The sequence below is a fragment of the Falco cherrug genome, chromosome 10 (assembly GCF_023634085.1).
Source record: "Falco cherrug isolate bFalChe1 chromosome 10, bFalChe1.pri, whole genome shotgun sequence".
Lineage (NCBI taxonomy): Eukaryota > Metazoa > Chordata > Aves > Falconiformes > Falconidae > Falco > Falco cherrug.
The window spans coordinates 19,135,918-19,161,368 of NC_073706.1; the positions used below are offsets into that span (position 1 = coordinate 19,135,918).

At 61.8% G+C, this 25,451-nt stretch overlaps 5 protein-coding genes across 8 annotated transcripts in view; 2 read left to right on the plus strand and 3 right to left on the minus strand.

Annotated features, from left to right (window-relative positions):
• SYT7 (synaptotagmin 7) overlaps positions 1–1,296 on the plus strand; it is a 31,400-nt gene extending 30,104 nt beyond the window's left edge. For all 4 annotated transcript variants that reach the window (XM_055721846.1, XM_055721845.1, XM_055721847.1 and 1 more), the window contains one exon: positions 126–1,296. In XM_055721846.1, coding sequence (XP_055577821.1) covers positions 126–230 — 105 coding nt within the window. In that variant the 3' untranslated portion in view covers positions 231–1,296. The remainder of the gene's footprint in view (positions 1–125) is intronic.
• A 5,197-nt stretch (positions 1,297–6,493) lies between these two features.
• Positions 6,494–8,229, minus strand: LRRC10B (leucine rich repeat containing 10B). Its single transcript, XM_014279293.3, has one exon. The coding sequence runs from the start codon at positions 8,188–8,190 to the stop codon at positions 7,324–7,326; it is 867 nt and encodes a 288-aa protein (XP_014134768.2). The 5' UTR covers positions 8,191–8,229; the 3' UTR covers positions 6,494–7,323.
• Positions 8,230–9,133: 904 nt separating this feature from the next.
• On the minus strand, positions 9,134–11,528 carry SAXO4 (stabilizer of axonemal microtubules 4). Its single transcript, XM_014279319.3, has 7 exons — positions 11,132–11,528; positions 10,943–11,051; positions 10,764–10,863; positions 9,973–10,023; positions 9,597–9,860; positions 9,450–9,522; positions 9,134–9,363 (listed from the first exon to the last, which is right to left on the minus strand). The coding sequence occupies exons 1-7, from the start codon at positions 11,223–11,225 to the stop codon at positions 9,233–9,235; spliced, it is 822 nt and encodes a 273-aa protein (XP_014134794.2). The 5' UTR covers positions 11,226–11,528; the 3' UTR covers positions 9,134–9,232.
• A 141-nt stretch (positions 11,529–11,669) lies between these two features.
• On the minus strand, positions 11,670–13,913 carry SDHAF2 (succinate dehydrogenase complex assembly factor 2). The gene is made up of 4 exons (XM_055721890.1): positions 13,800–13,913; positions 12,982–13,205; positions 12,124–12,233; positions 11,670–11,956 (listed from the first exon to the last, which is right to left on the minus strand). Exons 1-4 carry the CDS (start codon positions 13,812–13,814, stop codon positions 11,826–11,828), a joined length of 480 nt encoding a protein of 159 aa, XP_055577865.1. The 5' UTR covers positions 13,815–13,913; the 3' UTR covers positions 11,670–11,825.
• A 753-nt stretch (positions 13,914–14,666) lies between these two features.
• On the plus strand, positions 14,667–25,320 carry CPSF7 (cleavage and polyadenylation specific factor 7). Its single transcript, XM_055721862.1, is given in 10 exon segments — positions 14,667–14,840; positions 19,516–19,734; positions 20,345–20,448; positions 20,786–20,931; positions 22,482–22,609; positions 22,611–22,891; positions 22,975–23,093; positions 23,194–23,362; positions 23,486–23,659; positions 23,798–25,320. Coding segments are annotated over 9 exon segments (1,389 nt in total). The 5' UTR covers positions 14,667–14,786; the 3' UTR covers positions 23,655–23,659; positions 23,798–25,320.
• Positions 25,321–25,451: the final 131 nt, after the last annotated feature.

Genomic DNA, 25,451 nt, shown 5'->3' on the forward strand with positions numbered 1-25,451 from the left:
GGCGGCATGTGCCGGGAGAGCCGGGGGGCAGGAGATGGGGGGCGAAGGCAGCAGCACCGGGGAGTGGGATGGGGCTGGACGGCCGGGAGCGGAGACGTGGGTCCAAGGGCTGCCTGTCCCCACAGATCTACCTGTCCTGGAAGAGCGGCCCCGGGGAGGTGAAGCACTGGAAGGACATGATCGCCCGTCCCCGGCAGGCAGTGGCACAGTGGCACCAGCTGAAGGCCTGAGCACCCCAGGACTGTGGGACTGGGGGTCCCCCTTCCCAGCCCCCATCACCCCACTGCGGGGCTCCCAGTGAGGAGGCGAGGGACCAGTGGGACAGTGGCCCAGCTCATGGGGACCCTGCGGTAGGAGGGGGACGGAGCCCCTTGCCCTCCACTTTTGGCTCTCCCCGGTGCTGGGGTGTGGGGGGCATGCAGCCGCCCAGGACCCCTGGCCGAGAAGGGTGCCAGAAGCGATGACCCCCCCTCCCCATCCCCACCACTGAGCAGAACTTCTGCGAGTGCTTCCAGCCCCAGTCCCTGGGAGCCCCTCTGCCTCTCCCCAGCCTCACCCCCTATTTCAGGGGGCCAGGCCGTGGGTGTGAGAGGGACTCCCACCTCTCCTCCCCTTTCAGCTCAATAAAACCTCTCCGAGCCGTCAGCGTCGCCTGAGCGGGGCCACAGAGTCCCCCCCCCCATGCCCTGTCTCATCCCCACCACCCTCCCCGAGCCCCCCAGCCATGCTGGGCTGGCACGGGGTGGGGGGCACCTGGAGGGGAGGGCAGCCCCCTTCCCCGGGGCCAGGCATGGGCTCCTGGGATCGGAAGCCATGACACAGTTCGTTAGCCAAAGCGGGCTCGCTTGTGCACTGCCTTCAGCCAGGTTTGATGCTTTACCTCCGCCTTCGGGCTCGGTGGGAGCGGGAGGTTGATAACCCCATCCTGGAGCTTGGCTACCCGTATGGGGACCCCACCATCCTGCCCCCACCCCAGCTTTCTCCCCCGTTACACCCCCCCCCAGGCACGTCCCTGTGGGGCTGGACAGGGGACTGGCCTCAAGCCAGGCAGTGGGCCCCCAAGGGGATGCTGAGCCCCAGGGCATCCCTTTCCAGCCAGGCTAACCCACACACCAGGGCTGGACCAGGACCCCTATGAGCCCCGTGCCCAATACTGGGGCCCCTGGGAGGGAGCAAGTGCCATTGTCCCCATCCTGGGCTGGTGGCCAGCCAGCCAGGCACGAGCAGTGCCAGAAGCATCCCCATGCTGCCTGCATGTCCCTATCAGCTCCCCCTGGGATGCACGTGCTGGACCCCTGCTTGCTCCCCAGGGCTGAAGCTACCAGGACAGGGGCTCCCCAAAGTGGGGAAATACCCACCTGGGACTGTGAGGTGCAGGGGCTCGGGATGGCTCCTGGGGGGTGACAGATGGGGTAACCCAGCAGGGTCACACCCTGCAGGTCCTCCCCACCACCCTGCACCAGCAGGGCCAGCGGTGGCTCACCATGGTGGACATGGCTCCTGGCAGGACCACAGCAGCACTGGGTGTGATGGGATACATCCCTGCCTGTCACCATGCCCAGCAGGTGACAATGGTGCCTCTTGGTCCTCCACCAGGACTGGCACAAGATGAGGATGCAGTGGCCAGCATCTGTGTGTCCTTGTGGGGGCTCCCAGGGTGTCCTGCCATTCCCATGCTGGGTAAGTGGAGCCCCTCCAGGCTGGCTGCAGGGTGGCACCATCCATCCCCGTAGTCCGAGCCCTCTGGAGGAGAGGAAGGGTGGGTGTTGCCATCTCCGCAGCCATCTCAGGTAGGGCACGGCCACCTGTGGGCACCCACAGCGAGCCCAAAGGCAGCTGGGTGCCCATCGGCACAGAGCCACCCCACCTGGCCAGGGGTCCCCCAGCCTCAGTCTTCCTACTCCCCCCATTGCCCCTGTGGCACCCACCACCCTTCACCCCTCCCACACCCGCAGGGAGGACACGGTGGGGTGTCACCAAGCTGTCCCCCAGATGCCAGCAAGGCTGGGGGCTGTCTGCCGGGGTGCTGGTTTTGCAGCGTGAGAGTGTTTCACCCCGTCCCCGCCATCACAGCGTGTCCCAGCCCGTGCACAGGCACCCAGCGCACCCCACAGCAGGCACGTCCCTGCGAGCGTTAGTGCCACCCCACCGGGCTGCGCGGGGACACAGGGTGCTGGGGGGGGACGGGGGATGGGACACCTGCTGAACCCCCGAGGTGCTCCATGGGGTTTCTCCACTGCATAGGGGGAGCCTGCACCAGAACCCCCCAAAAGTCCCCGGGGTGCCTGGCTGCTTGTTCCTTTTCCTGCCGAGGGGGACATCCCTGCCACCTCGGGGCTACCTGGGGACAAGCCACCTGGGGACAAGGTGGCAGCGGGACCATCCCATGGCTGCGGCCAGGAAGGGTTCGACAGCCCCTACAGTCCCTCTTTAGACGATTTTGGACAATCTGGAGAGAAGTCATAATACTGCTACTACAGTAATAATAATGCTTTTAGGGACATTTGTATTTTTATCATATTCTCTCTTTTTTTAACATAAAAGAAGAGATTTACATGCCTGGGGAAGGGGCCGGAGCTGAGGGGCGGCAGGGCCAGGGCACCATGGCAGGCTGTGCCAAGCGGGGTGCCCCCCATCGCCCCTGGGGCACCCCGCTCCCCCAGGAAGGATTTCTTGTCTGCAGTCAGCTCCCTGGGGCTTGTGTGTTCATTTTTAACTCTAGAGCTCTTAGCCGTTATCTTGTTCAGGTATCTCTCTTCTTCATGTGACGGTAACATCCAACTGGTGTGTAAAATACAGAAAAACAGAAAAAAAAAAAAAAAGACAAAAAAAAAAGGAGACAAAAAAAAGGGGACAAAAAAAAAAAAAAAGACAAAAGCCTAGACCAGCTGACGAGCGGCTGGAGCTAAGGGATGCCCGGTTGGCGATGCCACCCCACTGCCAGTGGCTTTGCTCTGTGTGGGTGGCCGTGGACAGCTGCCCCCTTTTCTAATCCTGGCAGCAGGGCCGGGGCTGGTACGGCGGGGAGGCTGGGAGGCGAGGGCCGGGGTGCGCGGGTCAGGACACCTTCTTTGCAGAATCCTATTTTTGGGGAGCGGGGCCCCTCATTTTCTGGAGGCAGCCCCTGTTCTCAGTAATAAAGGACAGTCAGTAACTGCCAGCGTGCCTTGTCTCTGGGCTCAGGGGAACATTGGGGACAGCTCCTGTGGTCCCCTGGCAGCTGTGCCCACAGCCAGTGCTGGTCAGAGTGGGGACAGGGGGCACAACGTCACCTGCACCTGGCTAAGCATCCCCCCCAGCACTGGGCATCCTTCTCTGAGCACTGAGCATCCCTCCCTCAGCACTGAGCATCCCCCCCAAGCACTAAACATCCCTCTTTGAGCACTGAGCATCCCTTCCTCAGCACCGAGCATCCCTCCCTCAGCACTGAGCATCGCCCTCCCAAGCAATAAGCAGCCCTCTGCCACATGTGCAAGGGAGGGAGGAGGATGGAGCAGGCCATGCTCGAGAACCTCCTGGTGAAGGGGGCACATGTGGGGGGCAAAGGGGGTGAAGCACTCCAAAGAGTCTCTGCAAAGGGCGGGGACAAGGACAGCCCCTGTCCTGGAGCATCCTGGGGGGCTCTTGCAAGATGCCTCTTGCAAAGCCTGGGGCTGCCCAGAGCACCTGGCCAAGCTGCAAGGGCTGCAGGGCTGGGCATGCTAACAAGGGCAATTAACAAGGGCAATTAATGAGGGTTCATTAACTGCAGCCCTAGCAAGAAGCTCTTAGAATCACAGAAATGTTTAGGCTGAGACCAACCCCCCCTGCCTACACCCTCCTTTCAGGTAACTGTAGAGAGTGATCAGATCCCCTCCAAGCCCCCTCCTCTCCAGGCTGAACTTCCCCCAGCTCCCCCAGCTGCCCACCCCCAGAGCCTTGTGCCCCAGGCCCTTCCCCAGCCCCCTGCCCAGCTCTGGACACACTCCAGCCCCTCCATGTCCCTCTGGCAGTGAGGGGCTCAGAGCTGAACCCAGGGCTTGAGGGGTGGCTGCGCCAGTGCCCGGCGCAGGGGGATGCTCACCACCTTGGTCCTGCTGGCCACGCTGTTTCAGATACAAGCCAGGAGGCTGCTGGCCACCTTGGCCACCTGGGCACAGTGCCAGCTCATCCTCTTGCTCAAGGTGAGGTGGCTGCCAGCAGTGGTTGTGCTGGGAGGTGTCTCCCAGGAGTGGTGTGGGAGCATGGCTAGTTTGGGGTCCCCATGGAGGGGGCTTTGGGGTCCCCCAGCCTGCACCAAGCTGGGTGACACAGCCAGTGGGTCCCCGTGGGCAGTGACTGGGCCAGAAGGGTGAGGGCCAGTCCCAGCCAGGCAGGGTTGTGCTGGTGGGTTGGGGCTGGGTGCCCGGGAGTGACGTGCTGGGTGAGGGCTAGGATATGCTCGGGGAGAGGGGACAGAGGTGGGCGACCACATCTTGGGCAGCTGCCTGTGTGAGGCAGGGGACGCAGCAGCTGCCTGGTAGCCCAAGTGCTGCCTGCCATTAACGGCAAAGGCTTGAGTGGCCATGTTAAATAATTCACTGAACACTGGCCTTGAATAAATAAAAGAAACTCCAAACGCGGTGATGGCAGGAGAGCCATGTCCTCTGTGCCCAGGATAGCATCCCTCCAGATCCGCCTTTCAGGTATGGGGATGCAGTGTTAGAAGGGGCTGGTGACAGCAGGGGACAAAGCTGTCCCCAGGCCAGCTCCTGCATCCTGGTGCAGGGTAGGGCACTGCTGCTTGCACCCATTTGGGCTCCGGTTTGTGTCCAGCTGAGACAAACCTGGAAATTTTGGCAGTAACAAGCTACTGGCGGCATCGGTGCCGCCGAGCCTGGCCACTGTCTGGGCTGTTATGCCAGAGCCGGATTGCTTTTATCATGCTATATCTTTGAACACAGCAAAAAGAAAACACACTTGGCCCCACGCAGTGATCCCGGTGCTCCTGTTGCATGGAGCCAGCCTGAGCTGCAGCAATCCTCGAGCTCTTCCTTTGTGTTTGCAGCCAGCAGGAGCAGATGGAAATAGCAGCGTGATCCCAGCTGCGGCGAGGCCACAAACCGTTGTACGCGGGGATGGGAGAGTAGGCAGGGATATATATAGAGACAGACGTATGGATGATGCACTGTGCGCACGCCTCGCTGGGGCTCAACAATGCCAGCATCCCTGAAATACTTGTGCATAGCAGGAACGTGTGAGGTTTCCACTGACTGCAGCAGCTCCCGGCCCTCGTGTCACTGCACTGATTGCCAACGCACTGCCTGGACCACGACCCAGCTCCTTTCCCAGTCAAAGCATGAAAGCCCGAGCTGCAAAAGGCTGAGGTGGTGGGAAAAGGCTGCAGGGAGGCAGGGAGCCCCCTCCTCAGGTGTCAGAGCATCTGGATCCAGCCTCTGCTGTGGGGACAGGCTGGTGGCACCCAGGGCCACCTGCACCCCTCTCCCTGCCGAGCACAGGCTGGCTGGAGGGGTCTGCATGGAGCTAGTGGCAACAGATGAGTTGTGCCAGAAATGCACATGTCGCTCATAGCTGGGGCTTGGAGTCATGTGGGTCCCCACCAGGGCCAGCGCCCTGAGAAGCGATGAATAATTACCTGCTAATTAGCAGCAACATCTTCGCCAGGCAAAGCAGCAGCACCTCAGATCAATGGCACGTCCCCAGTGCACCCCTGGGTGCTGGAAGCCCCCCTTGCTGCAATCAGCACCCCAGGGTGCCACATGTGGGACTGGCTGTGCCCCATGCCAGGATGCTTTGACCCCCCTGTTCACAACCAGCTCCAACGGTGAAGGCTGCCGGGGTGGCAAGAGGGACCAACAGCCTGTCCCTGTCCCTGCGTGAGCAGACCCAGACCCAAGGGAAGAGCAACCTGAGCTCCTGCCCAGCCCCAAATCCACCATCTGCGAGTGGGAATGGGACTGGGACCATGTTACCGCTGAAAAGGTGGGGGCTTCATCAGCCTGAGCTGCCGGAGGGCCTACGCTGACAGGCCCTGAGCATCCCGCAGATGAGGATGCTCCACTGGGTCTAAAATAGCCGCGGTTCCCACTGCAGAGTGGGGAGGGGGGGAAAAAGCCGGGCAGCATCTGCCCTGCCAGCAGGGAAGAGGATGTGGCAGGAGCGCTGGCTGCCTCCCAGCCACCAAACCCAAACCCCTCGCAATTAAAAGCGGATGCGCGGTTTGAAACCTCCAACAAGCCCCAGTCCTCAGAAGGAGCATTTGGTGCCAGTGTGGCCAAGCTCCCTGCCGCACCAGCATGGCTCGGCGGAGAGCAGGAGCACGGCATGGAGACAGGCGGAGGAAAACAGGGCTCCCTTGAATGGCAAAAATAGGAGCTGCTGGTCTTGCACCAGGACATGTTGCTACGCTTCAAGGGGCTGCCGAACAGGCCCTTCCCTGTCACAAGCCCCCAGAGAAGAGACCCCACCACCTTTTTCTCACACTGGGTTTTTTTGGGTTTGTGCTTTTTATTGCTTGAGTTTGGTACAGACAGCACAGAAGGAAGGGAAGAGGAAGGACAAGGCGGCAGCCTGGGCTTTGGTGCCCGTTTTGGGGCAGACAGAGCCAGAGCTGGGACTCCTCTTCCTGTACAGAGGCAAAACCTTTCCAGGCTCGAGACAGGCAGTGCTTGTGCCCAGGTGCAGTTTCCATCAGCTCCTTCCCAACCCTGACGGCTGGGAGAAGCCTGGTGGAAAACTCTCTTTCCTCCAGACCAATTCCAGCAGTGAGACGGGGGTCTAGGGGTGAGAATGGGTCTGCGTCTTTGCTCTCAAACCTTGCTGCTCTTCAGGGTGAAAGGGTCCATGCAGAAGGGATGCAAACGGCATTGCTTTTTCCTGTCCTGCCCCACAGAGCCAGGAGCAAAGGACGCATGTGGAGGTGGCTGCAGCATGTGGCAGGAAGGCCCCTGTGCTCGGGGCAGGCATCGCAGGGATGCCTGGCTTTCAGCAGCACCGTGCTGCCTGCCAGGGCCTGCCCAGCAGGCAAGTGGGGTCTGTGGGGTCACCCATCAGGGCCATTTCCCCCATCCAAGGCACCCTGCGGTTACGTGGGATGCTGTAAGGTGGTGGGCTTGTGGATCCCAGCGGTGACCCACAAGCCCTGTAGATCCAGGAGGCAGCTTTCTGCTGTCCCGACTGAGAGAGGCCGGTCCCTCAGATCATATGTTTTCCTTTGCACGGAGGCTGTGACCTTCTTTCTTCCCCAGCCCTAGCTGGGAGTGGCAGTGGTCCTTGGGAGCCCTGTGGAGGCTCCCCATCCTTCCAAGGTGCATCCCTGTGGGTGTACGGCTGCAGCGCGGTGGCTCAGGTTTCCCCTGAGGAGCCCGGTGGGGCGGCGAAGCTTCCCTCCCGGTCCTCCAGCAGCGGGGAGCCATCCTCGGGGGCTGCCAGTGGCGCCTCAGCGCCTTCCTCCTCCTCTTCCTCTTCCTCCTGCTGCTGGAGGCTCTGCAGGCGCTCCCGCCGCGCCTCCATGAACTCCTGCGCACCCTCGCCCACCAGCTGCACGGTGTCTCCCACGCAGGGCGGCTGCCGGACAGGGTTGTGGTCGTAGGAGAGGAGCCGCAGGGCAGGGAGGCCGGACAGGTCAGGGAAGCGGGCGATGCGGTTGCGGTCCAGGTCGAGGAGGTGCAGGCGGGCCATGCGCAGCAGGACGGGCGGGAACTCCTCGAAGCGGTTGCCATAGAGCCAGAGCCCCTGCAGGCCGGCCATGCGGGGCAGCCCGGCGGGCAGGCGGGCCAGGCGGTTGTTGCCCAGCTGGAGGCTGCGCAGCTCGGGCAGGCTCAGCAGGGCGCGGGGGAAGCGCGCCAGGAAGTTGCCCTCCAGCCAGAGGCAGCGCAGGCCCCGCAGCTGGGCGAAGGCGGGCGGCAGCTCCTGCAGCCCGTTGCGGCCCAGGTAGAGGTAGGCCAGGCGGGGCAGGTAGCACAGGGCCTCGGGCACCTCCAGCAGCTCGTTGCCATCCAGGGCCAGGGTGCGGAGGTGCTGCAGGTCCGCCAGCTCCTCCGGCAGCTCCCGCAGCCCCAGGTCGCCCAGGTAAAGCTTCCGCAGCTCCTGCTGCGCCCACAGGGCCTCGGGCACCCGCCGGCCCCGCACCTCCAGCAGGTGCTGCTCGCCCCCCGGCCCCTCGGCCGCCGCCAGCCGCGCCCCCCGCCCCGCCGAGCCGCCGCTCCCCATCCCGCCGCGGGGCGCACGCCGCCGCCGTCGCCACGGTAACGGCCGCGGCCAGTGGCAGCGCGGGGGCGGGGCCTGGCGGCGGGGCGGGGCGCCGCGCCCCGCGGGGCACCTGGGCGGTGGGCATGCCCAGCGGGGAGCCACGCCCACATGGCCACGCCCTGCCCTGCCTGCATCTCACCTGTGCCGCACCCTGCCTGTGCCCTGCCCTGCCTGCACCCCGCCTCTACCCTGCCCTCCCCTGCCCGTGCCCTGCCTGCACCCCACCTGTGCCCTCCCCTGCCTGTGCCCTGCCTGCACTCCACCTGTGCCCCACCATTGTGCTGCCCTGCCTGCCCCCCACTATTGCCCCTCCCTGCCCTTACACCTTTCTTGCCCTGCCCCATTCCTCCCTGCCCTGCCCCAGCCAGCGCCACCACGCACCCCCCTCCCCTGCCCAGCCGGACCCCTGCCAGCCGGGGGTCAGCATCTCCCAGGGTGCTGGGCCCCTCTCTGATCACCCACCTCCCTGGGACCCCCAGGGAGCTGCTGCAGCCCCTCCCTCCATTTCTCACCCCACCAAGTCTGGCTGCACTCCCCGTGGCTAGGGAGGGTAGGGACCAAGACCGCCAAGCGAACCCCATGCCATGGCTGCCCACCCTGCTGGGTCCTGCCAGGCAGGCTGGGGGTCTCCTTCCTCCTCCTCCTCCCGCTGCCCACCCCAGCCAGCCCTGCCTGGATTTTCCCTGCCGCAAATCAGCTGTGTCATCCCAAAGCCAGCGGAAAGCCGGGCTTGTACAGCCCTCCAGTGGCTACTGGCCAGGCGGCACCACTGGCCCCCCAAATCCTCCTGCCAGCCTTTGGGGCGCAGGCAGCCCCCAGCGTGACAGCTGCGGCAGGCACAGCCCCTCCATGGGGTCTCGGGGGGCCGGGGGTGACAATGACATCGTGCCCAGGATATCTGGGTTTCACTCTTTATTTCTCTGTCAGGGACTGGGTGTCCCCCAAAGAAGCCGGGGGCTGAGACCCCCGGGGTGCTGCTGCATCGGTGGTCACCCCGGGGGGGTCACGCCACGAGGTGGCCACCGATGTCCTCCAGCCTGGTGGGGTGGTTGTTGGTGCTGAAGCCGCTGGGGTGCTGGGGCTGGATGCCCCCCACACATCCTGGCATCCAGGTCGGACCCCGCCAACACCAGGCTGGAAAATCCAGGAGAAATAGAGTGGTGAGGCTGGAGCCCCGCCGGGGGCTGCAAGCCCCACTCCCACAGTCACTCCCAATTTACCTGGTGCCGTGGTGAACCCGGTCGGGCGGGGGGTCACGTCCTGGCCATAGTTAATGGTGAACCCCAACAATTTCTGGGGGATGGAGGCGGGTTGGGTGCATGGTCCCATAGGGATGGGGATGGGGAGGGGGTTATGCTTGCACCCACCTTCCTGCCAGCACCCTGCTGTCCCAGCTGGGCAACCTGGGTCACTCGGGGTGCCTGCAGCCCTCGGGAGATGCGTGGGACAGTGTGGTCCACCACGGACAAGCCCTGCGTGGGGACAGCGGGTGAGGACAGAGAGGGCACAGCGGGTGGGGGGTGGGATGGGGTCCTGCTCACCATCCTGTCCAGGGAGCCTGGCACCTCCTGCCTGAACCTGCTGCCTCTTTCGGAGCCTGCTGGCAGCACCGGGAGCATCTCTTCGCCCTGCTGGAGGATGGAGATAGGGCAGCTGGGACACCACGTCCCCCACCCTGCCCCTCAGCTCTGCCTGATGGGGGTCTCACCTTGCAGACCCCCCCCCTCGCCTCGCCCTGCTTACGTGGCTGCACATGGAGGGCAGGTAATCCGTCGTGGTGACTTTAACGCCGAGCTGCGGGAGGGAAAAAATGTGTCCCATGGGGTACAGAAGGTCAAGGGGGCTGGTGGGGGACAGGGGACCTGGTGGGGTGGGGGCTCACGGGCTGGGCAGGCAGAGCTGGCAGGACACTGTCACTCTTCAGGGTGGCCCTGGTGAAGCCAGACTGCTCCTTTGTGCTGATGTTAGTCTTCTGCAGGACATCTGCAGGGAGCCACCCTGTCCCCAGCCCTGTCTGCACTTAGCCCCGCAGCCAGCTGTGGTGTTACCTAGTGTCACAGTGCTGGATGCAGCCTGTGGGCCCTGCCTGTGCCCCTGCCTTTACGGGGTGGGCAGGGATAGGTGACACAGGGCAGGGGGCCTCAGACACCCCCAAAACCTCCTGGGGTCAGAGTTGGCACCAGGACCACCAATGACCTGGAACTCCTGGAGTTGGACCTGGCCCCAGGACCACCAGCACCCCAAACCCTCATGGGGATGGAGCTGGCCCAGGGACAACTGAACCCCCAAACCCTCCTGAGGATGGAGCTCTCCTCACATCCACCAGCACCCCAAAACCTTCTGCAGATGGAGCTGGCCTTGGGACCATGGGCATCCCCAAAATCATACCTGGTTGGGCAGGACCAGTGCAGTAGCTCCCATTGCCACGCTCCCTGAATGTTTTGGGGGGCACCTGGAGCAGCTGCGTGTGCTGGGGACTCACCGCCCCGGTGCGGAGGCAGGGAAGGGGGGAATTCTTGGAGGTACTTGCTCACCGACTGGTGGACATGCCAGGGCAGCAGGCTCCGGCCATCAGGGAACCAGAAGGGCTTGAAGTGCTCAGCAGTGGTGGATGTGGTGGTGTCCTGGCAGTGGCTGCAGTGGAAGGCCAGTGTGGCTGTGATGGAGTGGACCCAAGACTTGCCCCCCACCCTCCCATAGCTGGGGTACCTACCCCTCCGCTGTGCTGTGCGGGGAGATCAGGCAAGAGATGGCTGAGCGGTTGTTGGACACGTAGCCGGTGACGATGTGGTGGCTGAGGCAGGGAGGAATACGGAGCTGGCCTGGGTGACAGCAGGGAGATGGGGCTCAGCCCTGGGAACAAGCACCCCCCACCTCTGGGAAGGCCTTTGGGACACCCTACCATGGGCCAACGCATGGCTCGTGGCGTAGAAGTTAATGAGGTCGGTGCTTCCTCTGGTGTGTGCCTTCGCTGAGGAGACTGTGCCCAGGCCCATGGCACACGAGTCCTGTGACAGGGACTGCAGCCTAGCACCCGGACAGAGACACGGACAGGCAGGCGCCACGGTTGGCTGTGGAATGTCCCAGCAGAAGTGAATGTTTGGATGGGAACTGTCTCCTAGCAACTGGCACAGTGACAAATGGGCACCTCGGCCACAGAGAGACTGTCACTGCTGCCCGGAGACTGCTGGCCCGGTGGGGATACCCTGCGGAGGCCACCAGGGGGGCAGGGTGCCCCAGTTCAACCTTCTGCAGAGGGGGCCATAGTCTCCCGGACCCCCAGAAAAAGGGTTTCAAAGAGACAGGTAAGAGCTGGGTATAGCAGTGAGCTGGCACGTGCCGGAACAAGCTCAGATTGCTGCTGCCTCCCCCGAGCGCCCACTCCCAATGCCGTCGAAGAGCAGAGGCCTGAGCTCACAACACAGCAGGAGCAGCAGGGCTAGCAGCCACAGCTTTATTCATCATGCCCTGAGAGTCCAAGGGAGCCGCTGCCAGAGGAAGAGGAAGGCCACAGGGAGGGCAGCAGTAGCATTTCCATAGGGCCTGGTGTCCCTCCTCTTCTCCAGGGGATGGGGAGGGAGAAGATGGCACCCCTGTCAGTGGGGCGGCTCAAAGAGGTACTCCAGGTCTGGCTGCCGCAGCCTCTGCTCCTTCTTCTTGTTCTTGGTAAACTCCCTCAGCATAGCCATCACGTCGTTCTCAAACTCAGCCGGCGTGGGCTTTGCTTCTGCGGTAAAAACAGAAAAGGGCAGCTAAAGAACTGCTCTATCCTGTCCCAAAGCACCCAGTACCACCCGCACCCCAAGCCCAGCTCCCATGGCTTGGGGCAATGGCACTGCCTTGGCCGATGCCCCAGTGCCAGAGCAGGCAGGGCAACAGGCATCGGCACCGTACCTGTGGCCCAGTAGTAAATGTCCCAGTCGTTGCTGGGCTCATTAATGAGCCGGTCGTAGAGGTTCAGCTGCTGCTCGCTCATGCGGTTCAGGTTCTCCTTTGCAAAGAGGCTGGAGAGAGGATGTATGAGGATGAGTGTGGGTGACTGGAGGAAGAACTGGGCTGGCACCCAGCTCTTTGCACGATGCCAGAAGACATGGAGGAGCTGGGTGCAAAGAGACCTGCCTTCTGCCTTAAGCCAGCCTGTTCTCCATTAAACACTGCTTCAGTCCTGAAACCCAACTTGGCCTTGTCTCGTTTGCACATCCCATAAATTACATCCACACTTCCCAAAAGATTTTGGCTCAGCCACCAGCTAAGAGTTTCATTCAGAGCTCTCAGGTGCCTCCAGCTGCCTCTGGCTCTGTTCTGTCCTGCCCAGCAGCAACACTGATCATTGCATCCCAAACCCACGTAAGCAAAGCTCTTGCAGTTATTTATCCAATGGCTCACGCCTTCTCTCTACCTTCTGTCCCCCAAGCAACATCACGTCTCCTTCGGTTTTGGATTGTGGCTGTGCACTACCCCACCAAACTCCTTCCTGCAATGCTCGGGGCTCTTCCTTATTAATTAAAAACCTGTGATGTCTTTAAGGAGCTGAACCACAGGGCAGCTATGCTCACCTGGCCTGGCCTTTCTCCCTTAGCTCTCCAGGGCTGATGGTATCTCTCCTGTGAAGCACAGGGCATCCCTGCCCGCCCCTGCCTGCAGTGGGCAAACGGTCAGGGTGCTGTGGGGAAGGACAGACAGCGGGGAGGCAGACAAGCGGTGGAGGGTGGCTGAGAAGCTGGGAGGGAGGATGGGTGCCCTGCATCTCACCTGAGCAGGATGCAGTTCTCCAGCATCCCCCTCTTCCGGCTCTCATACAGCAGCCGGGCTCTCTTCGTCTCCAGTGGCTCATCAGGACGCTCCTGCCAGGGGGGCAAGGGGATCTCCAGCACATCCTTCCCTGTGTCTGTCGGGGAGTCCCCACGGTAGCCACGCCGCAGGCTCACTGGCCCCAAAACGTGCCGGCACAGAGCCCACCTGGGCAGGGAACAGAGCTGTGAAAGGGACACGGAGAGCGCAGGGGACGTCAGGCCTGGCTGCCCCAGTACAGTGGGGACAGGGAGATTCCCAGCACACACAGCCCCTCCAAACCCTGCTGGCCATGATCCCCCATCCCACACCCTCCCAGACTGCTGCCCCATTCCATAACTTCCCCCATTCCATAAGCCCCCAGACCCTTCTGCCCCCATCCCCCATCCCCCCACCCCCCGAGCCCTGCTGCCCCATCCCACACACGCCTGACCCTGCTGCCCCAAATCCCCCCATCCCACTCCAACCAGACCCTGCTGTCCCTAACTGCCCCCCAATCCCACCCAGACCCTGCTGCCTGCATCCCATAGACACCCCCCCCGAGCCCTGCTGCCCTTGATCCTCCCAGCCCACAGCCCCCCAGACCCTGCTGCCCCCCCGACCCCCCAGCCCACAGCCCTCGACACCTCCATCCCACCCACCCACCACCCGGCGACCCTGTTGCCCCCAGAGCCTCCCTCGACCCCACTGCCTCTCCCAGGCCCCTAGCTCTTCCCCATAGACTCCCCTTGCTCCCAGTAACACCCCCTTCGACTCCAGTCCCGGCCCCCTCCCCTCACCCTAGCCGCCGCCATAGCCCCGCGCGGCCCCTCTAGCCTCCGTCCGGGCCGCTCTGTGACAGCGGGCGGTCCGACTCTATGGCAGGGTGGGAGGTTAGGAGGGGGGGGGGGGGGGGGGGGTGAGTGGGGCGGGGCGGAAGGGGCGTGGCCCTGGCAGGAAGGGGCGTGGCGTAGCGCGGCGGCGCTGGCGGTGGCGGTGAGCGCGGTTGGCGCGCGCGCTCGGGGCCTGCTGGCGGTAACGGGCGGGGCCGGGCGGGGGGGCCGCGACCCCCCGCTCCCTCCCCGCATCCCCCTGGGTTCCGCCGCTCGGCCGGGCCGCGCCGCGCCGGACCGTTATGGCGGTCTCGGCCCCAGTGGCAGTTGGGGGGGGTGTGGGCCGGGGGGGCGGCGGCACTGCCCCGGAGGGGGAGCCCGGCTCGGGCGGACGAGGGGCTGGGGGGAGCGGTGCGGGGTCCCTCCCTCCCCGCCGGGGGCTGTGCTGCTGGGGAGGGGCTGCCCGGGGTGGGTTTCACCCTGCGGGGGGGTCGGTGCTCCTGGGTTTGGGCTGGGGGGGGGCTGTGACCCCCGGGGGGGGGGCGGTTGTGGCTGACCCCCGAGGGGGGCTGTTACCCACAGGGGTGGGTCGGGTCAGGTCTGTGGGAAATGGGGTGACGTTGCTCCCCGAGGGTAGCCCTCAGCCGGGGGAGCGGGGGGGGGGGGGGGGCGAGGTGGGGTTGCCCCCTGGGGTGGGACCCAGGCAGGGGGTGCGGGGCTCTGTGCTCCCATTGTGGGCTGAGACTGTGGGTCCCTCTGGGGGGTTGGCCGGTGCCTGCAGGGAAGTGGGGGGTACAGTCCTGGGGGGGGGGCGGGGACAGAGGGGGCTGGAGGGAGGGCAGCAGAGTGTCTCCGGTGCCTCACTGACCCTGTTCTCCCCCTGCTGCAGTGCACCTTCCGTCTTCCTGCCTCACCCCGGTCCCAGTCCGGGTTCCTGCTCCCACCTCTGGAAATATGTCCGAGGGAGTAGATCTGATTGATATCTACGCCGACGAGGAGTTCAACCAGGTGAGCCATGCGTCCGGCCATGGGACTGGGGCTGCCAGTCTCCCCTTCTGGGAGGGAGCACTGTCACTGCCATCGGCCAGCTCGTTAGCAAGGCGCTGCAGCGGTTAGCATGGACGTGCCCACCGGCTGAGGTGGACACATTAAGCGGAGGTGAAAGGTGCAACTGGTGTGCCCTGGAAAGGGTGGCACAGTGCTGGAGAGTCCCTGTGGGGAACTGAGGGCTGGGGGCGTTCCTAAATCCTGGCGGCTGCCGCCTCGAGCCATGAGTAAAGGGTCTTTCTGCAGGTTTCACTGGAGGTTCAACACAGGGCTGGTCACAAAATGTTTGAGGGTGGGAGGCAAGGTTTGGATCAGGACATTTGCCACGGCAGTGATGAGCAGGGATCGAAGGGGAAAGTTGCAGCCTTGTTGGAGAAGTGAGAAATCCAGACTCTTCCAGTCTGGATTTGGTCACTGTCAGGGAACTGCACAGTGAAGGGACCCGGAGCACCAAACCCGTGCGACCGCTGAGGCCGGGAAGCTCTAGTGGGGATTTGCTGCGGCCGGAGAGATGCCAGTGTGCCACCTCTTCCACCCTGGGGCTGTGTGGGACTTGCAGGAAGCAGTGACAGAGAAGGGCAGGGTGTAGCTGTTAGAGAAGCAGATTTTAGAGAGTTCAGGCATCTGGGAGAGCAAGTGAACACAGATGTTTGAAGATTAAAAGCTTTTGTGAAAAGCCCGTGGAGGAAAGTTGGTCTGTGCTAGAGGGCAAGCTGCATGAACTGGAAGCAAAATCCAAAGAGGAGGGAATCACTGTGAGCTCCTGGAGAGCTGAAGAGGAGCTAAGGGTGACAAAGCCTTTGTTCTGAGGAGGCGGGAGGTTCTCGGGTGAGAAGATGCTGTGGGTTAGACCTTCAGGGAAAAGGGGAAATGGCAGAAATTGCGTTACCTGCCTTGGGGCTGAGGGGACTGCGAGGCGCTTTCCAGCCACCTGGGAAGAAGCAGGAGTTCTCTGCTGAGAGCTGTTGCTCCGGAGAAGGGCAGGGTCCAAGGTGGCTGTGACATTGCCCAAATAACAGGAACCTCAGGAGAAAGGTGAGTTGCAAAGCAAATGTCTGTGCTGCCTGTAGCAGCCGGGCAGTCCTGCCTGGACACCTTCTGACTGGAACGCTGCGTTCTGTGTCCTTCCGGAAAAGCTCCCCAATTCCCCACCAGTTAAACTATCTAGTACTGTGCTGGGATGACGTGGAACTGCTCTGGCTTAGGAGTAGCCTCAGTTTGTATGTTTTCATGCAATTTGCTTCTGGCAGAGTTGGGAAATAGATATACCTGGATTTGGGAGCGGAAGGGAGAGCTGGGTTGCTGCAGGAATAAGGGTGGAAGGTGCAAATCAAGAAAATGTGTGGAGGTCGCTGGGCTGGAGGTTTGAAGTGCACAGAATAACGAGGAAATTTCATTTATGGCAATTACTCTGAACGCCGAAGGGAAGTAGTGAACGTGGACATGACATCTTTTGTCTGGAGAAGGAGAGCTGTGATGTTGGCAGGTGTGAGCTGGAAAGTCTGTACTGTCTCAGCGGACAACCCATGAGCAAGGAACAGGTGGGAGGACGGAATGGGAGAACTCCGCTGCCGCGTCACAGGCGCTCTGCAGAGATGGGCTAGCGCTGCCTGTCCTGCCTGTGCCTGCAGGTAGGCTTTTCCATGAAGGCTCGGCTCCTGGGAAGCCTGGAGCAGAAAGGTGACAAAAGCAGTGGCCTGAGTTGACGCGGGAATGTCTGCTCAGAGGGTCTCTGATGGGTCTGGTCTGGTCTCGGTCAAGACTGGGGGATCTTTGGGATTAAAGAAGTTAAGCAGCGTTGAGAGGAGGATGGAGCAAGCCTGGCTGCACAGTGGGAAACTGCATGGAAAAATTTAGCTGGAAGGTTTGAGGGACAGTACACAAAAGATCTTTGACACGGCCAAGTAGATGGAGGCTTCTTAAAGCTGGAGGTGGTGATCAAGGCTGCCGACTCTAGCACCTCGTCCACCGCGGGCTGTGTGGCGGTGGAAACAAACCCAGAGTTAATCTGTGCATGGTGCCACGCCTGGGATCAAAGCATGGTGGGAAGGTGCTGTGGCTGCCCCACGGTCCCTGTGGCACACCAGAGGCACCGGCGTGGTTCCAAATCCCACAGCACACGTGGTAATTGCCACCGGTGCCCGGCTTCATCCCTGTGCATGTGGCAAGTTGTCGCATGTGGGTTCGGAGCGCGTTTGTCGAGTCGGGGTTTGAAGGGCAGCGAAGGTGTTTGCTGGGGGGGCAGCGGGTGATGCAAAAGCCTCTTGCTACCATGGGCTTCAAGTGACGGTCTGCAGATTTGGTGTGACAGCAGGGGCAGAGACCAGCAGAGTGGACTGTGAGTGCTTAGGCTGTGAGTACTTTTACACCAGCTTCCCGTCAAGCTGTCAGTTTTTAAAGGAGAGCATTTTTAGACATCCCAGAGGATGTCTAATCACTCCCAAGCTGAAGCATCCACTAAGTAGCATAACTGAGGGCTCCTGAGCAATTTCTCCTCTAGCCCCCCTGTTTTTGTTCTCAACTTTCTGAAACTTTGAGGCAGAAATCCTCCAGCCTTGGGCCATGTCCAAAGGCATTTGGGGGGAGTAGGAGTGTGGGAGGCGGATTAAACAAACAGTTGAGCTGTTTTGAGAATGAGTGCAAAAATACTGCTCCCAGTTGAAATTCTTGTAATCTTTTCATCAGCTCTGCAGCTGAAATAGCCAGATGCAGAAGTTAGAACCTGCCTTAGAAATGGACGTTGCTGTCAAGAGTATCTAGGGGAAAACGGTCTGATTTTTATGTATTTCTGTGACCCTTTGAAAGCTGTGTGCTGCGCACCCTTCCTTGCCTCTCCCCTGAGCTCACAAAGGGCTGTGTTTTATATGTGCTGTCCCCTGACCATCACAGTGCAGGGGATTTAATCACCTTGCACTATCTCTAGCAGAAGATGTTGTCCGAACTGCCTTTGAAGTCCTAGAATTAAAAATTTGGGAGCAGAACCACTGGTTTTTGTGCTGTGCAGGACCTGTGTGTTGTTCCCGTGGGACAGATCCTAACATAGTAATTTGTAGCATGAAATGATGATCAGCGCATGCTGAATCCGGGTGAGCAATTAGTTTGAAGATCCGTAGTAAACACAGCACTCACTGTACACTCCAAATTAAATATAGCCCAGAACAGAGTGGGAATTGGAAGGCAGATCTAGGACACTTGAGTTCGCAGCTCAGAAGCTTCCTCGGCGGCTGGTTCATGCCGTGAAAGGCTGCGCCGCCGAGGGGAGGCGGCGTGTGTGCATCTGTGTGTGCAGGCGGTGTGTGTGGCTCCTACCCTGAAGAGGGCTCTGCTGCCCCAAAAATGAGCGAGCTTGCGAGGCCAGCAGGGTTTGACGGTGGAAGTGGAACCCCCAGGCTGGACTTGTGAAACGTGTGCCTGCCAAGGAGCGAGAGGCTCATCTGTCAAGGCCGTTTGGTTTTTCCACCACTGAACTCTTGCCCTCACACGCTTACAAAAGGTGTGCTGCTTCCTGGTAGCCTCCCTGAGTAGCAAGTTGCGTCTTGCCCCGTTGCTCGGGCCAGCTGATACCCTAGTGAGCCAGTCCTCTGCTTGTGCGAGGCGGGTGCTTTAGCTCAGCAGAAGAGCGGACGGAAAAGCAAAAGGCTTGTAGTTGAAGCTGGGAGGAGGAAAATCAAGCCAGCACAGGTCACCAGTCGGGTAAAGCCTCGTGGTTCTGCTTCCTGGAGTATTCCTCCCTTCTCCACCTCCTTATGTGTCAAAAATGCCCCAGCGTTATGCCAAGGATCATGAAGCAGAGCCCATCACCCTGGTTTCTAAGTGCCAGTAATGCTCATTGCTGAGGAAAGGAGGTGTTGATCCCGTTGCTGTGGGGCTTGCATTAGTGTTGGCCCGTCGGAGAGCTGGGCAGCTGGAGTGGGGACGTGCAAGAGGGATTTCCACATTGCCCAGGAGGAAGAGCAGGTGCTGGCGTGGATTGCACAAGTGAGGGGTGCCCAAAAGCCCAGGGCACGGCGTGGCTTTGCCACTAGCGAGGAAGAGCAGTACAGTGCTGAGAGGGGTCTGCTGGGCCAGGGGGGAGTTGCATTGCGAAAATGAAGCGCTGAAAGAGGGCCACGCTGTCAAAGAGATGGTGGCGTGACACTGGAGGGAGGGGACAGGGCTCGGCATGGGGAGGTGGCTTGTGAGATAACAGGCGCTGGATCTGTTTGTGGTGGCTTGGTTCATGGCAGTGATTTGCTGCTTTCTGGCTGCGAACTGACCCAAGACAAGTGATTTGGGCGCGAAACCTTTGGACTCGGCTTGTGCTGTCCCCGAAGAGCTCGTGCGCGCCAGTGCTCGCTGACCCGGGGCGGCTGCTTTTGAACTGAAGGAGGCTTTGTGACCTCCAGCACTGCTCACCCGCAGCCCCCAGCATGGCAGGGTGGCACTGTGGGATGACTTTTAAGTATCGCCTGTGGTGGTTGGGATTTGGCTTCTGCTGGACGTCATTGCTGGGGGGTGTTGGAGGACTCCGGCAGAATGGGGTGGTCCTGCAGAGCTCCGTTTTGGCTCCTAACAGCCCGCAGGTCTCTTTCTGAGCTGTGGTTTCACCCGCGGGGTCTCCCCCCTACGGAGGAGCTCACGCTGTCTCCCCTCGCAGGACTCTGAGTTCAGTAATGCTGATCAGATGGACCTCTACGACGACGTGTTAGCAGCCAGCTCGCAGCCCCCCGAAAGCCGCACCAGCAGCTCGGAGGCACCCCCGGAGATCCGACAGGAGCCACCCCCCAAGCCCAACAGCAAATCTCCCGCCATCCTGTACACCTACAGCGGGCTGCGCAATAAGAGAGCTGCCGTCTATGTGGGCAGCTTCTCCTGGGTGAGTGTGACCACTCCTTGGCTGTGCTTGCCTGTGGGAGGGGGGTCTCCAGACCACCGGTGTGGGCGGTTTGGGTCTCCTGCAGTGTGTACACATGTGGGGGTCCTCCAGAGAAACCGCCGAGGGGCTGCAGGGCTCTTTGGGGGTGCTGTTCCTCCTCAATCCATGCTGACCCAGTGTACCAAGCCAGGTTGTGAGCTGGGCTTGACCTTGTCATCCTCGGGGAAAAGGAGTTTGTAGACCTGAGGGGCTTCATGTCCAGTCTGGGGCAAGTGACCAGCACCTGTGGTGCCTCCCTCACGGCGACTGCTGCTCCCACCTGGCTCTGCCATCCTGGGGGCTGCGCAGGCGAGTCCCCTTCGCCCGTTGATGGATATGGGATTGGTTCTGAGAAGGGTCTGTCTTGTCCAGAGAACATAGGCACCTCTGTTAGCCGTGCACTGGGCCTGATTCAGACTCGAGGTTGATTTTAAACTCCCTGTAGGGGCTCTGGGGGTGTCTGTACTCCAGCGCTGTGTCCCAGCCCCCTGAGTCTGGGTTAAGCTGGGGGGCACCAGGCCCTGCAATGGGCTGTGTGAGCTGACACCGGCCTCTCCCCTCTTCCCCTCAGTGGACGACTGACCAGCAGCTGATCCAGACCATCCGCTCGGTTGGTGTCTACGATGTAGTGGAGCTGAAATTCGCAGAGAACAGAGCCAACGGCCAGTCAAAAGGGTGAGAGCCAAGGGGGTTGCGGGAGAGTGGGGGAGCCAGGCCCTTGTGGCCACATCCTCTGTGTTGTGGGGAGTGAGGGAGCAGCCAGTGCTTTTCCTGGCTGGCACAGGTGATGTGCCTGGAGCTGGGATGGATAGTAAAGCAGAGACTCCCAAACAGCACGGGGCAGGGAGGAGGCGGCATGTAACACCATGCTGGGTTTGGCTGCCAGGGAAGGCAGCGGGAGGTGGTGCCGGGGTGCTTTCTGCCAGGGTTTGGCCAGGGGTCCCTACCTCCTACTAGGGGGTGAATTCCTGGGGGCTGGTTCTTGCTGGCTGACCTCTGGGCTCTGCCACAGGTACGCAGAGGTGGTGGTTGCCTCTGAGAACTCGGTTCATAAACTCCTGGAGCTTCTGCCTGGCAAAATCCTCAATGGGGACAAGGTGGAGGTGAGGCTGGCAACCCGGCAGAACCTGTCACAGTTCGAGGCGCAGGCTCGCAAACGTGAGTGAGGCGAAGGCACGCCGTGGGTCGGGGGGGCTCCACGCTGCGCGGCAGCTCCCACGGGTCCCGCAGGTCCCCAGCAGAGCTGTCAGGCTGAACCCACCGAGACCTTGGGGTGGGGGGGACACTGCCAGGAGTCTCTGGGGGTTGTTTCCTGTTGCTGCTGAGTCTGATTAGATCCTGACCCGAGTCTTTGTGATCCCCTTTTAGGTGCTCACACACTGCGAAGATCCCTCGTAGCCTCCTCCTCCTCCTCTCCAAACTGAATGGGCTTAAGCTCTTCAGCCTATCAACATAGCTAAGACCCTCCATATCTATTAGTAGCTCTTCTCTGGATCTGCTCCAGAATTTGTCCATCCCTGCGGAGGTAAGGTGCCCAACACTGGACGCAGTATTCCAGCTGGGGCCTGGCCGTGGGCTTTCTACAATGGCAATAGGTGGTCCTCGCCTCACTCCGCAGCGATGTGACGCCCCAGCCCCATGCCGGGGGGCTCTGTGGAGCCGCAGGGACTGTCTTGGCAGGAGCGTGTATGAGGAGGTCTTGGCCAGCTGTGGTCATTGTAGATCCCATGGCCCGTTTCATGCAAGGAAAGCCCTTCTCCTGAAGCACCCTGGCTGAGTTGCAGTGGGGTAGCTGTCACCTTCACACCCTTCCTTCAGCTCCGGTGCCCGTGGTGATCTGTTGCTTGGCAGCACCATGCACTGTTTGACCATGTCCCGACCTGCCCTTGCATTTTGGTGGAGCAGGGCATGTTCCCTTCTCTCACCCTTTGCCCCCGGGCACGGGGAGGCTGAGTTTCGGCTTGCTGCCGGCGCAGCTTCGCTCACATGAACCCTTGGCAGCCAGCTCGGCAGTGCCGGTGCCCAAAAATTGCTCCATTTGGTGGCCATCAGAGCAGCAGGGCCTGGTGGGGAGCTGTGTCTCCCCTGAGGGGCTCAGGCAGAGGCAGTGCCCTCCATCGTTCCTCTTGTCTCATCCTCTAAGCCTCTTTGGACACAGCAAGGGTTCCTGTCCTCTTTGAGGGCCGATGGGCACCGAGTTTTCCTTCCTCCAGCAGCTCCATTGCTGTTGGCACTTGGGTTCTGTCCCCTCGTGTTCCTCCACGCTCAGGCCTTTCTGAACCCCTGTGAGGATCACAGGCTCTCCGGGTCATTTAACATCTTCAGGGACTCAGGACCCAGCGACCTCTCTGCTGGGGACCTCTCGCCATTTCTTGTGGCTTTTCGCTTCTGTCCCTGTAACCTGCTTGCTCAGCGGCTTCTGCAGAGCCCCACTGACCGAGAGCAGCATCCTGGGGGCACCGTGCGCGCAGCCAGGGTCTTGCTGGAGAGCTGGTACCTTCTCTGAGACACCTGGAAGCGGAGGCTACATTTGGCTGGCTGGATCTTTCTCTGGGCACCTTGAGCTCTCCCGAGGCCAGATCTCACGGGGCTGCGGGAGAGGATGGTCCTTGCGCTGGTTGCCGCGGGTGGGGAGGAAGAGGAGGAGGTCTCCGAGACCTGCAGGCCCTCCGGCCATGGCTCATGGCTCTTTCCTGTGCCGCTTGCAGGTGTGCCGCCGAGGGCCCACTCCCGAGACTCCGTGGACTCAGTGGATGGCCGTGCCACGCCGACAGAGAATGCCTTGCCGCCTGCCCGTGTGGAGAAACCCCCCTCTGTCCTGCCTTTCTTCAACCGCCCCCCCCGCTGCCCTGCCCCTCATGGGGCTCCCCCCGCCGCCAATGCCACCCCCACCACCCCTCTCCTCCGGCTTTGGCGTCCCCCCGCCCCCACCTGGCATCCACTACCAGCATCTCATGCCCCCGCCGCCTCGACTGCCCCCCCACCTGGCTGTGCCACCCCCGGGAGCTGTCCCCCCTGCCCTGCACCTCAACCCCGCCTTCTTCCCCCCACCCAACGCAGCCCTGGGTCCTCCACCAGACACCTACGGCAAGGCAGTGGCCCCCTACAACCACAGCAGGTGAGACAGGGCGGAGGGGAGCTGCATGCCTCTCGATCAAATTGGGGGGGCTATGCTGACCCCCACGTGTGCCTCCTGTGCAGCCGGGAGCTCGGCCCGCCGCCTCCCCCTGTGAGCGAAGTGGAGTTTGAGGAGATCATGAACAGGAACCGAGCGATCTCCAGCAGCGCCATCTCCAAGGCAGTGTCTGGCGCCAGCGCAGGTAACAGTGATTTTATTCCTGCGCTCCCCTCCTGCCGTGTCCCCCCCACCCTATCCCACGGCAGGTCCACATCCCTCAGCCCTGCTCCGTTCCCCCCCAGGTGACTACAGCGACGCCATCGAGACCCTCCTCACGGCCATCGCTGTCATCAAGCAGTCCCGCGTCGCCAACGATGAGCGGTGCCGCGTCCTCCTCTCGTCCCTCAAAGACTGTCTGCACGGCATCGAAGCCAAGTCCTACAGCACGGGCGCCAGCAGCAGCTCCTCCAGGTACCAGCGGTGCCGGGGTGGCTTCGTTTGTACCCCCCCGTGGGGCTTTGCTCGCTCTCTCTGTCCCCACCCCAGCGAGATCCTTCCCTGGGGTGACCAAAAGCTTTTTCTTCTTTTCCCCAGGAAAAGACACCGATCTCGGGAGCGCTCTCCCAGCCGGTCCCGTGAAAGCAGCCGGCGACACCGGGACCTGCTCCACAGTGAGGATCGGCACGAGGACTATTTCCAGGAGCGGAACCGGGAGCATGAGCGGCATCGGGACAGGGACAGAGAGAGGGACCGGCACCACTGAGACAGGTGAGCTGGTGCCGAGGCGCTGCCACATGTACCGTGCCATTGCTGTGGGGTCTTGGGGGTCCCCTCCCAGGGTGAGGGCTGAGGCGGCGGGAAGGGGGCTCGGCACTGCTCTGACTGCTCCTCTGTCTCTCCCTGCAGGAAGTTTGGCAGTAAGTGGTTTTTAATGGACTCGTATCTCCTCACCTCGACCAGGACTACGTGACCGAGGCCGCTCTAGACCCACCCCTGGGCCCCTTCCCCGCCACCCCCAGCTCTCCGGGTGCCCAAGGAAAGCCGTGCCGTGCCCCGGCGGGACTCCCACCGACACCTCGTGGCCTTGGGGCCTGAGCCCTTGCCCGCACTCAAAGCTGCCGCTGCTTCCCGGGGAGAGGCGGGGAGCCGGGGAACGCCTGGGCCGCCCTGCTCCGCTCTGTGGACACCCGGACCCAAAGAGAAATGGTGCTTTTTTTCCATGGAGAGAGGTTTGTGAGCCCTTTCAGGGGGTGGCTGGAGGGGATGGACCCCTTGGCTTGGAGGCACACGGCTCCCGACCCCCTGCCTGGGTTCGCTGGAAGCGGTGCAGGGTCTTCTGCCACATACCATCCTCTGGCCTTGTCTGGAGACGCTCCTGTGCCCACCATCCCAGCAGTCCCAGCTCGGGACACGGTGCCACGCTCCTTTCTCTGCCCCTGCTGGAGAGGAAGCACAGCCTATCCCCTCCGTGGGCCTGCTGTCCCTGCTCGCCCTCTCCACTCTGCCCAGGAGCAGCGTGCCGGGGCGCGGGGGCTGGGGCTGAGCTGGAGGTCGCCCAGCGTTTCCCTCCGGCTTGCCTGGCGGCATGCCACCTCTGTGCTCACTCGTCTCCCACACGTGCGGCAGGGCCCTGCGCAGAGCCAGCCTCTCCTGCAGCACCTTCCTTGTTTTAGAGGAAGTGGAAGAGGCAGGGCAGGCTGCAACGCCCCCAGCCAGCTGCCCTCGGGGACCACCTGTCCCCCATGGGTGCTTGGGGTGCTGTCCCTTCCCCAGCTGTCGTCCCCCCCCCCCGGCCGCCCTTTCCTGACAGGCAATGTGGCAGTTCCACACACAGTGGCAGCTCGGTTGTGTCACGCAGGCCAGGCCAGGGGTGGTGGGGCAGGGGACTATCTGTGCAGAGCAGTGGGCAGCTGAGCAGGAGCCCCCCCCAGCCCTGTGTCTCTCCAGGCTGTGAGGCCCCGTGTGGGTCCCTTCGGCAGGAGAGGGAGAGCCCATGAGGGTCGGGGCGAGCTGAGGAGACGTGGGGTGATTTCCAGGGTGGGTGTCAGCCCCAGGGGCTGCCAGCCGGGCAGTGTCACCCTCTGAACTGTTGCTGGACAGGAGAAACCCGGCTCCGGAGGTCTTTTAGGTTGAAATGACCCACAAACAAACACAAAAAAAAAAAAGAAAAAAAAAAATCTTGTAAAGTACCATGAGGTGCCGGCTTAGCGGGTGACTGCTGGGGGGAGCGCTCGGTGGGAGAGTTCTGTTTTTTTACTTAACGACACAAATTTTTAGTTTCTTTCAAAATAGTGGGGAAAAGTGCAGAGCAAACCCCTATTAACCACCCAGCGAGGCGCTGCCCCTCCTGCTCGCAGTGACTAGATTTGTTTGTCTTTCTGATAGGTTGAAAATTGTGTAATAAACTTGATGACGTTGTCAATCTTTTATATGGCGCTGTAGGGCTCTTTGTCGCGTTTCCTCCCTACGATGGTCTTTTAGGTGATGAGTGGGGTGGGAGTGTTCTAGGGTGGCTCTGTGGGAGGGAAGAGCAGTATGTGGGGCCTGTTAGTGCCTCTGT

What these genes read in the sequence shown, in the direction of transcription:
- LRRC10B (XM_014279293.3), bottom strand. Translation starts at nt 8,190, where the DNA reads ATGGGGAGCGGCGGCTCGGCGGGGCGGGGGGCGCGGCTGGCGGCGGCC.
- SAXO4 (XM_014279319.3), bottom strand. Translation starts at nt 11,225, where the DNA reads ATGGGCCTGGGCACAGTCTCCTCAGCGAAGGCACACACCAGAGGAAGC. An exon ending in CCGCACAGCACAGCGGAGGG is followed by an intron (nt 10,864 to 10,942) that starts GTAGGTACCCCA and finishes CTTCCACTGCAG; the next exon opens with CCACTGCCAGGACACCACCA. An exon ending in CGGGTTCACCACGGCACCAG is followed by an intron (nt 9,364 to 9,449) that starts GTAAATTGGGAG and finishes TGGATTTTCCAG; the next exon opens with CCTGGTGTTGGCGGGGTCCG.
- SDHAF2 (XM_055721890.1), bottom strand. An exon ending in GAGAACTGCATCCTGCTCAG is followed by an intron (nt 12,234 to 12,981) that starts GTGAGATGCAGG and finishes TCCTCTCTCCAG; the next exon opens with CCTCTTTGCAAAGGAGAACC. An exon ending in CATTTACTACTGGGCCACAG is followed by an intron (nt 11,957 to 12,123) that starts GTACGGTGCCGA and finishes TTTTTACCGCAG; the next exon opens with AAGCAAAGCCCACGCCGGCT.